Consider the following 17,261-nt stretch of genomic DNA (forward strand, 5'->3'; position numbering starts at 1 on the left):
GTGTGCTCTGTGGTTCTGTCTCATAATAATCTACTTTACCCTCATTTATCGATAGGAATAGCACTTGATTTAATCATCGAATCTTTGTTTAATAAAAGCTGTAATTTATGCTCAAAACAACAAACATGAAATAAATGATTATTAGGTGTCACTGATTATCGCAAGTGTAACCACAACTGGTTCCACAGAGAATGAAATAAACGGTTCGATCTTTAAACTCTCGTGTTTCATCCGATGCTCGTTGCATGTTCAATATCTCAAGTGCTGTTTTAACTCAGGTCTGTAGATGTCTCCCTGTAAACCAATGACAAACCAATCAAACCCACTTTCCTCTTGTCCCCGCCCATCATGGAGCCAGTCCACCCCCCCCCCCCCCTTGCTCTACATTGATTACCCTTTCTGTGGAGATCCCATGATCTCGTGGTGGATAGGTTTCGTGTTCTTTGCGTCTCTGCGATGGTGATTTCCGATGGTTTCGAATGGCCGTCTGTCTTCTCCGTGATCTCTTTTCCAGTGTTCTCTTTCACTGTAATTGTTTCAGGTTTCCTTCATTCAAAAAATACGAAAGGCATAATCGGTCAGTCTGAGTTGTGGTGGTGCTGATTCTGTGATTGAGATCATCTTACGGGTTTGTGTGTGATGGGTTAGGGGAGTGATGATTTTCAGTGATTTCGGGGGTTCTTGTCCAACCAGAGATTTTAACCCTGTGGCTGCTCTTAAAAAATGGTCAAAGAAAGATCAATACATTACTTAAAGAGACAGTAGTGTGTGTGTGTGTGTGTGTGTGTGTGTGTGGTTCTCCTCCACAGTCAGGGTTCTCCTGCAGTACATGAGTTGATAGAACAGACAGGAGAACCAGCACGGGAGCAAAGTGATGTTCTGCTGTGGACGTATGTTCACTCCTCACAGAATGTCTCTCAGTTGAAGTGAAGCTGTATTCAGAATGTCTTCAGCTCTTCAGCTTGCTGTCACACAGACCTTTCTGAGGGAATGAAGCTGTTATCTATGATCTACAAACACACCAGACTCATTCACTCACACTGATTCTACCTCTCAGGACAGGAGCTGCTGCTCTGCTGCTGAGGTTGTGTTGTTGAGACGTTAGTGAATCTGAACGAACCTTTAAACACAGTGAATGAGTCTGGTGTGTTTGTAGATCATAGATAACAGCTTCAGTTCCCTCAGAAAGGTCTGTGTGACAGCAAGCTGACGAGCTGAAGACATTCTGAATACAGCTTCACTTACTATCTACTGTAGTAAAACACTGACTGTTGCTCAGAACCTCATACAACCACACTTCAAAACATCCAAACTCGACCTTTAATGCATTTGCATGCTGAATGTTATGCATGTATGTTCTCAGATTCTTTATTTGGGGATTATAGTTTACACCATATTTGGGCTGCCCTACTTTAAAGTGTGATCCCCACAGGGTTAAGATACAGCACATAGCATTTGGAGCTTGCTTGATTTGGGTTTCGTTGCTTGTCGGCTTTGTAAAAAAAAAACAAATGCTCCACCCATTTTCCTTTCACACCTTTAAATGTCCTTTTCCTCACGCTTCAGTGTTCCTCTTCATCCACTCTGTTCATTTGTCTCTTTATTTGTGTTTTCTCTGTCAAACTGTCTGACAGACCACAGCACACCTTGTTCTGCTTTATCACTTTCAAATTAAGATTTGTATATATACAAATCTTATATATGTGTATATATATATATATGTATATATACACACATACATACATACATACATACATTTCAACATAAGAGTGACACAAATCTTAATTTGAAAGTGATATATATATATATATATATATATATATATATATATATATATATATATATATATATATATATATATATATATATATATATATATATATATATATATATATATATATATCTCTCTCAAACACAAATGAACTGTTGCCTTTTATTACTGGCATGTCACTAATAAGTCCACAAGTGGAAGGTTGAACAGTTCATTGTGTTTCATTTCAGGACCATAGTGTTGATTTATGCACCGTCACATTGACGAGACGCTTCAGAATGCTCTTTTCATATTTGTTTAGTTTTTGCCTTTTAACATGCATGTTACCCCTCCCCCTCAACCCCTTCATTCTTTGTCTCCTGTCATGTGATCTTTTTCTCACGTTGACTCGCTCCAGATGCCGTCTAACAACAGCATCCGAAAGCAGATAGAGACGCTGCAGGTGAGTTTATCTGGTTGGCAGCGACCTGCCCGGTGCTCCCGTCACTCTGAAAAGGTCCGGGTCTGAAAACCAGGAAGCTAGATTATGAATCCTACTGAGGGCGCCCAGCTCCGCCTCCGATTGGAGAGTAGTCGTCGTCTTCGTTGGTTGGATTCTGTGAAGTTTAGGCTTGAGGACTGAGATTGGTGAGGGTAAGGATATCAGGGTGAGCCAATCAGAGGCAGCGTAGGGCGGGTCATGTGTTGGAGAGCAGAAGCTCAGGCTGGGCCGGTTGACGAAGTCTAAACTACCATCGCCAACGCTTCTGTCTATTCTGTAATTAGTAGCTATTGGTGTCCCAGAGAGGTTTGACGTTTGAGTTGATTCTTCAAGCAAAGAACCAACTCGAGGTCGCCTCCAGAGACCAACTGCTTGTATAGTTTCTCCGTCTGAGGCTCGAACTCCTCTCTCTTCCTCTGTTACCTTGGATGCGATGGTGTATTTTATATTTTAGTCACCCCCAGGTTTCATCTTTCATCTTTCTAATGCTGTCTCGGGAAGTCCCAAATGTTCACACATGTCCTGGCATGTCTCCATGATACCAATATTTTCAGAGGTTTTTCAAAGTGTATTTAAAAAGAACTTTTCTTATCCATTGAGTCAAACAGGTTATATGTTAAATCACTGAAATCATATTGTAATAACACTAGTTATACACACACAGATGTGTGTTTAAAGCATCGTGCTGACGTATTGTGATAAATCAAACTCCAGCTCATGACGTCGCCGTAGTAGGATCGATAACACCGTGACCAGGACGTAGAACCGATCCACCTGATTGGCTGAGGGGGGAGTGAGTCGTCCTCTGTCTGTCATTCTACTCTACTGTCATTAAATGCAAGTTTTTGTTATCAGCCAAAAATAAATAATAGCAACAGCTGTCAATGCAATATCAGTAAAAACAATTCAACCAACAAAGGTTGAGAAAGTTATAAACCTGTTTCCAAAAGTTGGTGTCAAACTCAGCTGTAGGTTCCCTAATTTGAGTTATTTTAAATAGAAACTCAATTATTAATTTACCTTCTTATTCAACAAGCCAATTAAAGATTATTAAATCTTGCAGCACAATAGTCTACTTGATTTGTGGACCGTGGTTTCCAATCCAGCGTGGAACGAGACAGTTTCTCTTACCTCTAGGTTCATGTTTACAGTATCGTGTTGATAAACCGCGGCGTGCTTAACTGAGAGCTACCACATTGACATCACTGTGGTTAAATGTCCTTGTTCATTCTTAAAGTAGTTCCACATCAAAGTAGCGTTTTGCTTGTTATGTTGATATATCTTCAAGTCCTTTGTTAGTCCCACAGAGGAGACATTTGCGGTGTTAGAGCAGCAAAGGAGACAGAAAAACAAGCAGAGACGACAGTAACAAACAAACACGATCAAATATCTGTCAGTAGACTGAAAGGTTGAGTCCACATTATTGCACTTATAAAATATTGATGCTGCACAGAATATAATAACTATCTAAACACCGGATGTATAAATATTCGATGGAGGAATACTAAAAGCAGGTGCTGTGACAGTGAGGTGGTTGGATAGAAAGGCAGAGAGAGTTTGAAACCACAAACCTCCATAAAGCCGTCATATGGAAGTCCTTACACGCTTTGAGCCGGGTCGCCCGCAGTCTGGACCTTCGGGTTGGGACCAGTTTGTAAAATAACCCGACACACAGGCCTCGCCTCGGCTTCTTCTCATTGCCGTCCTCGTGCCCCAAGAAGTGGAGAGATTCATGTCCTCTTGTGATCCAGGTTCTCACAAAAGGCTCTGGATCAAATGTGTCCAAAGGGGGTCCATGTAGGTCCACAAACAGACATGAAGACGGGCTCGCTTAGACAAACCTGTTGCACCTCTGGTGAAAAATCGTCTCTCACGCTCACTTTTCATATCGGTGAATACATGTTTTTGCAGTTTTCTAACGGCCCTGTGCAGGTATCTCAACAATATGTTCATTATAACGGTGAACTCGGCCGGTGGTCGTAATGGTTATTTTTCTTCTGGTTGACATTGATTGTCTTCATACTCAACATTTCAACCAAAAGCCCATAAAATAGTTTTTTATTTCACTAGTTTTACTGCCGACTACATCTAGCGATCATCGGATCATGCAGACTTTTAACTGTTCAGACGTGAAACTCATTGGAAATTAAGCACAGAGGCTGAAAAAGGGTCGTACAGTTCCTCAAGAGAGCATCAACCCGGTCTCACGGGTCTCACGGGTGGGTAGGGTTACTTCCCAAATCAAAGTGAGTGGCTCATATGGTTCTCTTTACATCCACAGAACAAAGACCCCAAAATGTCCCGCGTGGCTCTGGAGTCTCTCTACAGACTGCTGTGGGTCTACATCATCAGGATCAAGTGTGAGAGTAACACCGTCACACAGAGGTCAGTCCATCGATGGCTGTGAAGTACAAGTCTTTTCAATATTCGCCTTGTTGTTGAGCAGTAAATAAGCTGAAAATATCCCTTTTTTTCCTCCACTAGTCGACTACTCAGCATCGTTTCAGCACTTTTCCCCAAAGGCTCCCGGAGTGTGGTGCCCAGAGACACACCGCTCAACATCTTCGTCAAGATCATCCAGTTCATCGCTCAGGTAAGTTTGAGCCGACGTACCTGGATCTCACAGCTGGGCTAATGATACGCCGCGTGGTAGATGTGTGTAAAGACCCTTTCTCACTGGACCAAACATTCACTTACTCCCACTAACATCTGGCGTTGGGAAAGGTTACAACCGGCATTCAGTCCCGGGTGAAAATGACTCCGCAGTAATCACGAGTATTTATCAGCTGCAGCGATGGAGACACGTTGAAGTGAATATATGATCAAAATCAACAGGGATAATTATTGTACTTTATTAACGAACAAAACGTTGAATTAATATGCTCTCCTCAAAGACATAAGACTCCATTGAGAGAAACATTTTACCTCACTGATCATCAACTCATCAAAACCGTCTTTGTCGCTCTTTCCACTGTTCCAATGGTCCATTTAGAGTCAAACAGACCATAAAGCAGGGGATGCTTTAGGGCGGGGCTACACAGTGATTGACAGGTCTCTACCAGGGACGTGTATGGCGTCTCTACGTCACTCCTCCTCAGTCCAGATATGGTCACTTCCTGTTCACTGGTTGTAAAAAGTCAAGATGGCGCCGTGTGACCAGGGTTAGTGAATCCTGCTCTGTTGGTCGTTACAGGAAAGACTGGACTTCGCTGTGAAGGAGATAATCTACGACCTCCTGTGCGTGGGCAAGTCTCACAAAACCTTCGCCATCAACCCGGAGGTAAAGTAGAGGCTTCAGGTTCTGATGTTGTTGTGGCGTCTGTGGATTCCTTCTCGTCATAACTCTCTCGTCGTCGTCTCAACAGAGGATGAACATCGGTCTGCGAGCCTTCCTGGTGATCGCCGACAGCCTCCAGCAGAAAGACGGCGAGCCTCCGATGCCCACGACTGGGATCATCATGCCCTCCGGCAACACCCTGCGCGTGAAGAAGATCTTCCTCAACACCACCCTCACCGACGAAGAAGCCAAGGTCATAGGTGGGTTGGGTTCTTTTAGACTTTTGGGAAAAAGAAAAAGGCTTTTTTTTTAGTTGAAACTGTTGAATGACTCCTCTGGGTGTTTTCCAGGCATGTCGCTGTACTACCCTCAAGTCAGAAAGGCCTTGGATAACATCCTGCGACACCTGGACAAGGAAGTGGGACGCTCCATGAGCATGACCAACGTACAGATGTCCAACAAGGAGCCCGAGGACATGATCACGTACGTCGCCACAAACCTGGACTCGTGCTGTTTTACTTTCTTTTTGTTGCTTCTGACCTGAAGTTCTCATAAGCCGGTTTTTGTACCACAGGGGAGAGAGGAAGCCAAAGATCGATCTGTTCCGTACGTGCGTGGCCGCCATCCCGAGACTGATCCCGGACGGCATGAGCAGACAAGACCTCATAGAGCTTCTAGCCAAGTAATCCCCCCCTCCTCCAACCTAACTGCAGACACGCCGGTGTACAGTCTGACTGAGCGCCTAACGTCTTCCTCCCTCTGCAGACTGACCATCCACATGGACGAGGAGCTGCGTGGCCTCGCCTTCACCACCCTCCAGGCCCTGATGGTGGATTTCCCAGAGTGGCGTGAGGACGTCCTCTCGGGCTTCGCGTACTTCATCGTGCGAGAGGTGACGGACGTCCACCCCACTTTGTTGGACAACGCTGTCAAGATGCTGCTGCAGCTCCTCAGCCAGTGGAGGCAGGCGGTGCAGAGCAGCAATAAGAGCCACGATGCAAAGGTTCGTGAAGGAAGTCCCAACGCTTTCATAGCTTCATCACGAGCAGTGATTTTATGTGTTACTGTACTTTGTGTTGATGGCTTTTGGTTTGTTTGGTGTTTAGAGTCTGATCTCAATTGTTTTCTCGCCTGTGTTTATGAATTAATATGAATAAAAAGGTTTTTATTGGGATGATAAGTTCCTAATTATTGTTTCTGTGAAGTTTTTTTGAGATTATCATTTTTCAAAGTCACATTTTCAATCATAAACCGGTTATAAAACAGTCAGGTGATTTTTATGATCTGTTGTTATGATAATTTACAAAACAAAACGAGACGATATATGTTCCTTTGAGTTTCGAGTGCATGGAGACATTGATGGTCCTTTTTAAACCTTGTGGTAGTGTTGCACTTCAGCCTATTGTGGCCAAAAGTAGCATTTTACAGATGAAAAGAAAAACCTGTTCTTAAATCATGCACACGGGAGAGAAAACAATTAGAAAATTAATCGGCAGAATCTTTTTCTCTCACTTGCCTCTCAGGGCTTCCGTACGATTGGCCCTAATGTTCAGAGTGAGTTTTTGATGATGCATATTCTTTTCACAGGGCTCAAGCAGCGGCCATTCCCTGCCCCTGGAGCGCTCGCCTCTGTTGGGTGTGCTGCGCGTGGTGGAGGGTTTGGCTCTGGTGGTGCTCTGTAGCTGTCGTCCTGCTACACGCCGGCTGGCTGTTAACGTCCTCAAGGAGGTCCGTGCGCTGCACACAGCACTGGGCATCTGCAAGGTAATTACTCCGCCCACGGTGTGCTTTATTACGGCCGACAAATAACAGCCGAAGACTTTTAGTACTGTTTTTCTGGCATTTGCTCTTTCTACCCCAATCTTTCAGGGGGATGAGGAACTGGCCATTGATGTAATGGACCGATTAAGTGCATCGGTGCTGGAGAGCTTCATTCATCTCACAGGAGCTGACCAGGTATTCATTGCATCTCTCATTTACAGAATCATAAAACTGAACAACTCCTCCGAGGCTCAGTGTGTCTTTTCTCCGTAGACCAACCTGCTGTACTGTCCCAGTGGCATTGATCTGCAGACGCTGGCGGAGTGGAGCTCATCTCCCATCAGCCACCAGTTCGACGTGGTGAGCCCTTCGCACATCTGGGTGTTTGCCCACGTCACTCAGGGCCAGGACCCCTGGGTCATCAGCTTCTCCAGCTTCCTTCGGCAGGAGAACCTGCCAAAACATTGCCCCACCGCCCTCAACTACGCCTGGATGTTCGCCTACACGCGCCTGCAGCTTCTGTCTCCACAAGTTGACATCAAGTATGTTTCCCTCAAGGCGGCTGCTTTGTTCTCTCGACCCGCGGCTCTGTGGTGTCGTTCCCTTTTCATGTCATCTCTGACCTCTCCCGTTATGTACGTTCACCTTCAGCAGCCCCATCAACGCCAAGAAACTGAACAGTCTGAACAGCAGCGACTCCTACATCGGCCTCTGGAGGAACTACCTGATTCTGTGCTGCAGCTCCGCCTCCTCCTCCCCCTGCATGTCCTCCTCGTCCTCCACCTCCGGCTCCGTCCGCTGCTCCCCGCCTGAGACGCTGGCGTCCACGCCGGACAGCGGCTACAGTTACGATTCGAAGGTGAGGCTGCCGAGAGGAGAGGTTCCAACAATGTGGATCGTTCAATGAACATGAATTATGTTTTCCAACATTGGTAATACTTGCTAAATGTTGGATATAAAGATTCCATCGTTTTTACATTTTTATAAAATTTATTACAAAAGAAATCCAACTTCCGTTTTGTTGTTGTTATTATTACTGTTAAACTGAACAAAGACATAGAACATAGAGCTGCAATATACAAACCATGTGTTGCCATTTTTCAAGTCTTGAAAGTTATGCACAAAAACGCAATCCAGTGTCAATGTAAGTAGGACGATGTATTACGTGTAACCCTGGATTTCAGAATCCTAAAAGCACAGGATCCATGCAACCATGACCAATGAACAGCTGGTCATTTATTTTCACATTTCAGCCATGACATTGCTTCCGTCTGTGTGTTCATAGATTGTTGGTACTCCGTCCCCCTCCTCCCTCTTCAAACACATCGTTCCAATGATGCGCTCTGAGAGCATGGACATCACAGAGTCTCTCGTGTTGGGGCTTGGCAGGACCAACCCCGTGGCCTTCAGGTAAACAACACACCGCGTGATCTGTGCTTCATTTAACAGAGGTGGGACAAAGTCACGTGCAAGTCTCAGAGTCAAGTCCCGAGTCCTAAACACTGAGTTTCGAGTCCTAATCAAGTCATAATGCCCTCTTCACAAATGCTATGCTATTTGTGTGTCTGTCTTTGAATTGTTTGTTGACATGATACCTTTCCCGTCCTTCAGAGAGCTGATAGAGGAGCTCAATCCCATCATAAAAGAAGCTCTCGAAAGAAGACCTGAAGTAAGTGCACTTCACTGAGACCATCTGCCACAGTTCTGTGTTCAGCAAAAGACGATCTGCTGAGTTACAATGCTTACTCTGTGTTTACTCTGCAGAACATGAAGCGACGCAGGCGTCGGGACATCCTCAGGGTCCAGCTGGTCCGGATATTTGAGCTGCTGGCTGATGCTGGTGTCATCAGTCAGATGTACGTAATCCACAACCATCCCGTGACGATGAGTGAGTTTGCTCTTTTAATTCATCTGCGTATTAATCTTACCTTTGTTGCTGAACTCTTCACAGAACCAGTGGAGGGTTAGACGGAGAGAGCCACTCTCTGAACAGCACGCTGCTCGAGTACGTTGATCTGACCAGGCAGCTGCTCGAGGCCGAAAATGACAAGGACTCTGACACGCTGAAGGACATTCGCTGCCACTTCAGTGCACTTGTGGCCAATATCATTCAGAATGTCCCAGGTATGTCTCCGAGGTCAGACGGTATGTCCTGACCGTCTGTCTGAAGGGTCTTGCTTGCTGAATGTGGTTCATTTGTTGTGTTCAGTGCACCAGAGGAGGACCATCTTCCCCCAGCAGTCGCTGAGACACAGTCTGTTCATGCTGTTCAGTCACTGGGCCGGCCCCTTCAGCATCATGTTCACTCCTCTGGACCGCTACAGCGACAGAAATATGCAGATCAACCGCCATCAGTACTGTGCACTAAAGGTACACGCAGACGCACGTAAAGATGTGGATGTTGAAATCTGTTAGTCTATGCTCACTGAGCGCAAACGGCTTCTTTCCTGCTCCAGGCCATGTCTGCAGTGTTGTGTTGTGGCCCCGTAGCCGACAACGTTGGCCTCTCCTCTGACGGCTACCTCTACAAGTGGCTGGACAACATCCTGGATTCTCAGGACAAGAAGGTAAGAGAAGCGTTGGGGCCCGTGTAAAATCCTCATTCGTTCTCTTATTAAGTCCTCGTGCTTTTATCAGTGAACTATTTGAAAAGCTTCACTACGGCGACCATAAACCCTGCAACCCGGATGATGGATGGAAACTGATATTAACATTGTTACATCGTTGTAATACATTATAATCTTCTTTTATAATGCGACTAAAAGTTACTCTTATGGTCACTGGTTGTTGTTTGCTTTAAGCAAAGAGAAAATAAATCTTTAAATCTGTGCAAGAAACGGACAAAACATTTCACTTTACTTGCACGAGATGGATTAATCCCGATGGATGAATTCAGCCGACACCAGGCGAGTATGTAACCATAGCGTCTCCACTGACGCGGCTATGCTAATGAGGAGCGGCTACGCTAATGAGGAGCGGCTACGCTAATGAGGAGCGGCTACGCTAATGAGGAGCGGGCGGTTCAGTGAGGCTTTACTGTGAGACTCCCTCAGGTCACCGTCATGTAGCACAGGTTCACATGCCGGCACTCTAGCACCACACAGTGGTGTTCAGAAGTACTGCAGGAGGGCAGCGTGTTTCATCAAGTGTTCCACTCAAACACAATACAATTTTAATCCAGTTGGAAACACAATATTTAGTGGCTGAAATACATTTCTTCTTTCAAAGATAGGACTTTGTTGTTTTGAGTGATTCTGCAAACAAAATGCAGGATACTTCATGCTGTTATTGTCATTTCAAAGTTCATACTAATAGTCATATCATATTTTTCTGCTTCTGTTAACACTGAATATTTATAGAGATAGATATATAGATATCGATGGGTTAAAAACGAGCAGGATAGAGACAGTTGGAGGTGAATCCTTGGTCCTAACAGCGGCTGCGTGGTCTTCTTCTCCAGGTTCACCAGCTGGGTTGTGAGGCTGTGATGCTGCTTCTGGAGCTGAATCCAGACCAGAGCAACCTCATGTTCTGGGCCGTGGACCGCTGCTACACCGGCTCTCGCCGCGTGGCGGCCGGCTGCTTCAGGGCCATCGCCAACGTCTTTCACAACAGGTGCTGCACGTTCCCGCTTTGCTTGTGGCCCTTTCGGAGCCAGCGGATCACTGACGCTGCGTTTGTGCTTCACATTTTCCTCTCAGGGATTACCAATTTGACACTGTGGTGCTGCTGAACCTGATTCTGTTCAAGGCGGCGGATTCTTCCAGGGAGATCTATGAGGTGGCCATGCAGCTGTTACAGGTGAGAAAGGTTCTCTGTCCTCCACGTAACACCGCTACATCCACTTTGATTGTTTCATGAAATACACTTTGTCTGTGTGTGAATATTAGATCCTGGAGCCCAAGCTCTTCCGTTACGCCCACAAGTTGGAGATCCAGCGGACGGACGGTATCTTGACGCCTCCCTCACCGCTGCCACACCTCTACTCTGTGTCTTACTACCAGCTGTCTGAGGAGCTCGCAAGGACTTACCCAGAGCTCACTCTGCCCATCTTCTCAGGTTTGTTACGTCACAGCCTGGGGTAGCAGGGGGCGCTTGAAGGTCTTGCGAAAAGACGAAAACACAATTGATGCTCTGTTAAAGCCAGTTGGCAGGCCGGACACACACACACACACACACACACACACACACACACACACACACACACACACACATGGACGAGGTCTAAGCTTTATTTGCCTGTGAGAGCGGGGATCGACCCTTTTGTCCGTGTCAGCGAAACAGTGAGATTTTCCAAAAGCCCCGATACAGCAGATGTAAACCCAGATGATGACATGATGACATGCATCTGCACCTAAAAGCCTCACAGAGCCTTTTTGTTTCAAGAACCAACTGAACTCCAGAATACCTGATTCATATTCACAGTTTTCTGCACCACGCTGTGTTTGTGGGTATATTCTGTCACTATAGCAATACTGAGAATATGGAAATATTGTGGATGTTATGATACTATAAAGGTTAGGAATACACTTAACAACCCCCCCACACACACACACACACACTGTCTCCACTCCAGAGGTGAGCCAGCGAATCCAGACGGCTCATCCCGGCGGTCGTCAGGTCATGTTGCACTACCTGCTGCCCTGGATGAACAACGTGGAGCTGGTCGATTTCAAACCGGCCGCGTCGCGGCGACCGGAGGACTGCTGCGGCGGCGAGGAGGACGAGGACGCGCACGAGCGGGACACCACGATGGTCAACAGCCGGCGCTGGCTCCGCGGAGAGGGCTGGGGCTCCCCCCACGCCACAACCATGGTGCTCAACAATCTCATGTTCATGACCGCCAAGGTGAGGCACCCAGCGGACCGTCTGACCGGTTTGGAAACATTCATTGAGATGATTCGTGAATGTTTTTGTTTTTGTTTTGACAGTATGGAGACGAGTTTGCCTGGTCAGAGATCGAGAATGTGTGGACCACTTTAGCAGACAGCTGGCCAAAGAACCTCAAAATCATTCTGCACTTCCTCATCAGCATGTCAGGAGTCAGCAGTGACCCCAGCCTCTTGCCCTACGTAAGTCACAGGACGTTTACCTCGTACGCCGTGCGCGCCGCTCACTCCTGTTTCTGACCGTGTGTGTGTGTGTGTCCCCTCAGGTGAAACGAGTGGTGGTCTACCTGGGCAGAGATAAGACTATGCAGCTGCTGGAGGAGTTGATGTGTGAGCTCGAGCTGACCGATCCCGTTTGCTCAGCTGTCACTCACATGGACAACCCGCCTTACTACCGCATCACCTCCAGTTACAAGATCCCCTCAGTCACCTCAGGTTAATGAGCCGCCCGGCACGCTGCAGCTCACAGCTGAGGCCACGTCGTCACCGGGTCGCGTGTTCGATGTCAGGTGGCTAATGTTTCTTTTTTCATGTCTGCTCTCTCTCAGGAACAACCTCCAGCACCAACACCATGGTGCCAGGAAACGATGGTCATCACGACAGCAAGATCAAAGACTCCAACATGGAGGACAGGTACCATCTGAAACACTTCTCACTACTCAAGTCTACTTGTTTAGAGAGGAGCTATGGACACCAGTAAGAACTGTAATGTCTCAAAAGAACAGAAGTGTTTGTAGTTGTGGGAATTCAACAGTAAACAGTAAAGTATTGGAAATACTTTAATTTAACTGTTGTTCATCGCTGGGGACGTTTTTGGCATTTTCTTTTTTTTGGCAGTTAATACATTTGGCGTACAATTTTACAATTTTTTTTTTTCAGCACGTTCATTTCCAGCTCCTATGATAAGTCGATAATAAGATAAGATGCGGTCGAACTTCTCTTATGTGACAGAAAGTTAGATCTTAGACAAATGAAATCAGATGAAACACTCGTGTTATAAACATTTTACTGGCACTATCCTTTAAAGTAAAGCGTGTGCTCTGCAGTTACACCCACCTGGACATCTACAGTGGTCTGAACAGCAACCTGAACCGCCAGCACCACCGTCTGGAGTCCCGTTACAGCAGCAGCTCCGGAGGCTCCTACGAAGAAGAGAAGAGTAAGAGCAAACTCTCTTTGCCGTCAAACTAAACACTACCGAGAAGTCTTTCCCACCGACACTCCTGGTTCTTTCTCCTCCAGGTGACTCCATGCCTCTTTATGCTAACTGGCGTCTGAAGGTGATGGATCACAACCGGCCGGAGCCTCTTCCCTTCCCTCCTACGGGAGGCTGTTGGTCTCCTCTTGTGGACTACCTGCCAGAGACGAATTCCCCCGGTGTGCCGCTCCACAGGTACGCTGTCCGTCACCTTTACTCTCCCTCTACTTCATTCTGTTGTGTTCTGAAGCTCAACCCTTCTTTTCTGTTTTTCAGATGCAACATCGCAGTCATCCTACTCACAGACCTGATCGTGGACCACGGGGTCAAAGTGGAGTGGAGTGCCTACCTGCACCTCTTGCTACATTCAATCTTTATCGGTAACTCGCGTTCTAATTGATGATATTTTAGATGCCTTTGTCTGCCAAGAACACATCTGGTTTTCTTCTTTCGGGGCTTCTCAGGTCCTGGCCCTTAATAACCAGATATCATGTTAAAAATAAGCTTATAAATATATAGATATATTTTACTCTCTCATCCACACAAACTATGTGGTGTGGACAGAATTTTATTTTAAAACATAGAGGAAGTTCTCCATTTAAAATAATATCTGTATACGTGCAGACGGGTCCTAACCGACCTCACACTTCTTTTCCCCTCTACTTGCTAAAGTCACATGATCTAACCTCTCTCGCTCCTCTTGTGTCTTCCTTCAGGGTTCGACCACCAGCACCCAGAAGTGTACGAGCACTGCAAACGCCTGCTGCTCCACCTGCTCGTTGTCCAGGGAGCAAATAGCAGCGTTCAGTCTGTGGCCATGGTGCTGTTACGCAACCGAGACTACAACGAGCCGAGGGTCCTGACTGTGAAGCCGGTGGCTCCAGAGATCAACCTCACAGGTTAGTTCTGCTGCGGAGCTCTGAGTCAGAAGAGAAACCATCGTTTACCTCAAGGAGGTTGAGCTGATTCCCGATCGGCTATATTAATATAAAGGACGGGAAGTAGCAGAGAGACATTCATCATCTCCTCCTCCTCTTTAGTTGTATTGCCAAAGCAGATCACTGGGTGGCAATAATGATCAAGCCCACACACAGGTTTCACTGTCACAGAATGTCAAGAATGGATTCCTGAACGAGCCTAATGGGCTTAGGGGCCCAAAGTGTCTGGGGCCCCCGTCGCCTTCAACGACAAAATGTCACTCAAAGAGACGTACCAACCAGGAGGAGCCTGTAAATGACCACAAAGAGATACAAAATGACTAAACAGAGGAAAAGATCAACGACCAATAGAAACAAAACAACTACAAAGAGACACAAGATAACATAAAGAGACCAGCACAACTTCTAAGAGACCAAAACAACTACAAAGACACAAAATACAACTATGAAGATACAAAATACAACTACAAAGACACGAAATACAACAATGAAGAGACAAAATACAACTACAAAGACACAAAATACAACTACGAAGAGACAAAATACAACTACAAAGACACAAAATACAACTCTGAAGAGACAAAATACAACTACAAAGACACAAAATACAACTATGAAGAGACAAAATACACCTACAAAGATACAAAATACAACTATGAAGAGACAAAATACAACTCCAAAGACACAAAATACAACTATGAAGAGAGGCAAAACGACAAAAAAGGGCAATTTAACTGCAAAAAGATTAAAACAACTTCAAATAGAAGCAAACCAAGCTGCAAAGAGATAAATAGACCAACTACCAACAACCATGAGAAGAGGCAAAACAACTACAAAGAGACGTAAATCAGCTACAAAGAGACACAACATTACCATAAAACAACAAAGAAGAGGCTGTGTGTCAGGTGGTGGGGCCTTTTGCATATCTGTGCCCAGGGGCCCGTTGTTCCATAATCCGTTGTTTAGATTTTAACAACAAATTCCTATGAAACTCCCCATGACAGACCCTTTTTAGATGATAAATATAAAAGTACACACTAACTACACTCCTTAGAACAATCTAGATGTATATCTTGAAGGAGTATTTCATGGCTCGCGGCTCAATGTGTACGATGCGTATCGCTCCTGCAGGAGTGCAGGACATCTTGTCAGACTGTCAGCCGTCTCCGATGACGGACTCCGGCCTCAGCTCGAGCTCCACGTCCTCCAGCATCAGTCCCGGCGCTGCCCTCCCCCACCTCTCCCCCACGCTCCTCACTGAGGGCGATGCCGCTGCTGAACAGGACCTGAAGGTCAAATCTCTCATCGAGTTCATCACCTCCAGGTGAGAACACCCTGTTTTACTGAACAACGCATATACTTGTACTACTGTTACTGCTTGTATCTAACTTCACCTCATGTATGATCTCACATGTTGAGTGTGTATCTGTTTGAATCGTACAGATGTATCCACACACTGTCTCGCACCGTGTTGCTCATTCTGCTCAATCATTTGCTTTCATGCCTCCAGCTGTGCCTGAAACCACCGGGTATTTTTATTTTACATTGCATGGTTTTGATTTTCCGGTTGGTGTCATATTGGCTCTTTTTGCCTGGTGTGATAACATCAGCTGATGTTTTGAGGTGTGGTGTAATTTCATAGCTTGTGTGTGTGTGTGGGGGGGGGGGTTCTCCTGCAGTAGATGAGTTGATAGAACAGACAGGAGAACCAGCACGGGAGCAAAGTGATGTTCTGCTGTGGACGTATGTTCACTCCTCACAGAATGTCTCTCAGTTGAAGTGAAGCTGTATTCAGAATGTCTTCAGCTCTTCAGCTTGCTGTCACACAGACCTTTCTGAGGGAATGAAGCTGTTATCTATGATCTACAAACACACCAGACTCATTCACTCACACTGATTCTACCTCTCAGGACAGGAGCTGCTGCTCTGCTGCTCCATCTGTTACTGTTTGTGTTGTTGAGACTTTAGTGAATCTGACCGAACCTTTAAAACACCTTTAAGTCACACAACAATACAAACGCACAACAATACAAACGCACTAACAGATGGAGGCAGAATACGTGGGAAAAATGGTGTGTTCACATGACGTGTCTGTTCATCTTTTCTCTCCATGCCCTTAAAACTATAATAATCTATAAACTTGCTCTCTACATTTATTATAAAAAAAACCCTCAAATATTAAAATGTGTATTAGATTAGAATCACAGACTCCGCCTAAGAAAATTAAAATGGCGAGTAATAATAGATTAAGACAGAATTTTTACAACCCTGTTGCCTGATGTGTGTTTTGTTCTTGTAGAAAACGAGGCCCGCTGTGGAACCACGAGGACGTGTCGCCCAAGAACCCAAACATCAAGAGCGCTGAGCAGCTGAGTGTTTTTGTCAGACACGTAGTGACCGTCTTCAAACATTCCCTGTCAGGTCTGAACGCTTCACGACCGCTCGATGCCTCATTTTACGGATTTCAGCTTGGACATACAGGTATGATGTGGACAGCGTGATCATATTCACCTGTATGTGCATTCCCCCCCCCCCCCCCCCCCCCCCTCCAGGTTTCCAGCTGGAGTCGTTGCTGAGTGAAGTAGCCCTTCAAACGGCGCTGTCTTGCTCTTCTCGACACTACGCCGGCCGCTCATTCCAGATTTTCAGGGCCCTAAAACAACCTCTGACCCTCGCCACGCTGTCCGACATTCTCTCTCGGCTGGTGGAGACTGTAGGAGACCCAGGAGAGGAGGCTCAGGTCAGAACGTAGAACAGCATCGGTTTAGTCTAGAGATGCACCGATCAATCGGCCACCGGTCGAAACCGGTCGGGTGTCAGCTGATCGGCGAGCTGTCGATCAGTCTCATATCAACACAGCACAGTTACATACATAGATTAAAGATTCAGACGTATCAGATATTTGAACATTGCTTTCTGTCTGACGGACCGACCTCTGGTGTTTCT

At 46.0% G+C, this 17,261-nt stretch overlaps 1 protein-coding gene across 4 annotated transcripts in view; it reads left to right on the forward strand.

The window, feature by feature from the left end:
• Window positions 1-17,261, forward strand: part of fryl (furry homolog, like) — a 63,711-nt gene that overhangs the window by 24,633 nt on the left and 21,817 nt on the right. For all 4 annotated transcript variants that reach the window (XM_079267917.1, XM_079267918.1, XM_079267919.1 and 1 more), the window contains 31 exons: window positions 4,534-4,637; window positions 4,737-4,845; window positions 5,446-5,532; window positions 5,618-5,789; window positions 5,880-6,012; window positions 6,104-6,211; window positions 6,295-6,532; window positions 7,117-7,293; window positions 7,399-7,485; window positions 7,564-7,832; window positions 7,942-8,149; window positions 8,576-8,700; window positions 8,902-8,959; window positions 9,055-9,146; window positions 9,242-9,414; window positions 9,500-9,660; window positions 9,747-9,857; window positions 10,751-10,905; window positions 10,992-11,091; window positions 11,181-11,349; window positions 11,867-12,138; window positions 12,222-12,362; window positions 12,446-12,614; window positions 12,728-12,812; window positions 13,226-13,338; window positions 13,422-13,572; window positions 13,654-13,757; window positions 14,094-14,276; window positions 15,447-15,639; window positions 16,615-16,736; window positions 16,868-17,055. In XM_079267917.1, the coding sequence (XP_079124043.1) occupies window positions 4,534-4,637; window positions 4,737-4,845; window positions 5,446-5,532; window positions 5,618-5,789; window positions 5,880-6,012; window positions 6,104-6,211; window positions 6,295-6,532; window positions 7,117-7,293; window positions 7,399-7,485; window positions 7,564-7,832; window positions 7,942-8,149; window positions 8,576-8,700; window positions 8,902-8,959; window positions 9,055-9,146; window positions 9,242-9,414; window positions 9,500-9,660; window positions 9,747-9,857; window positions 10,751-10,905; window positions 10,992-11,091; window positions 11,181-11,349; window positions 11,867-12,138; window positions 12,222-12,362; window positions 12,446-12,614; window positions 12,728-12,812; window positions 13,226-13,338; window positions 13,422-13,572; window positions 13,654-13,757; window positions 14,094-14,276; window positions 15,447-15,639; window positions 16,615-16,736; window positions 16,868-17,055 (4,557 nt within the window). The remainder of the gene's footprint in view (window positions 1-4,533; window positions 4,638-4,736; window positions 4,846-5,445; window positions 5,533-5,617; window positions 5,790-5,879; window positions 6,013-6,103; window positions 6,212-6,294; window positions 6,533-7,116; window positions 7,294-7,398; window positions 7,486-7,563; window positions 7,833-7,941; window positions 8,150-8,575; window positions 8,701-8,901; window positions 8,960-9,054; window positions 9,147-9,241; window positions 9,415-9,499; window positions 9,661-9,746; window positions 9,858-10,750; window positions 10,906-10,991; window positions 11,092-11,180; window positions 11,350-11,866; window positions 12,139-12,221; window positions 12,363-12,445; window positions 12,615-12,727; window positions 12,813-13,225; window positions 13,339-13,421; window positions 13,573-13,653; window positions 13,758-14,093; window positions 14,277-15,446; window positions 15,640-16,614; window positions 16,737-16,867; window positions 17,056-17,261) is intronic.

This window comes from Melanostigma gelatinosum, assembly GCF_949748355.1.
Source record: "Melanostigma gelatinosum genome assembly, chromosome: 4".
NCBI lineage: Eukaryota > Metazoa > Chordata > Actinopteri > Perciformes > Zoarcidae > Melanostigma > Melanostigma gelatinosum.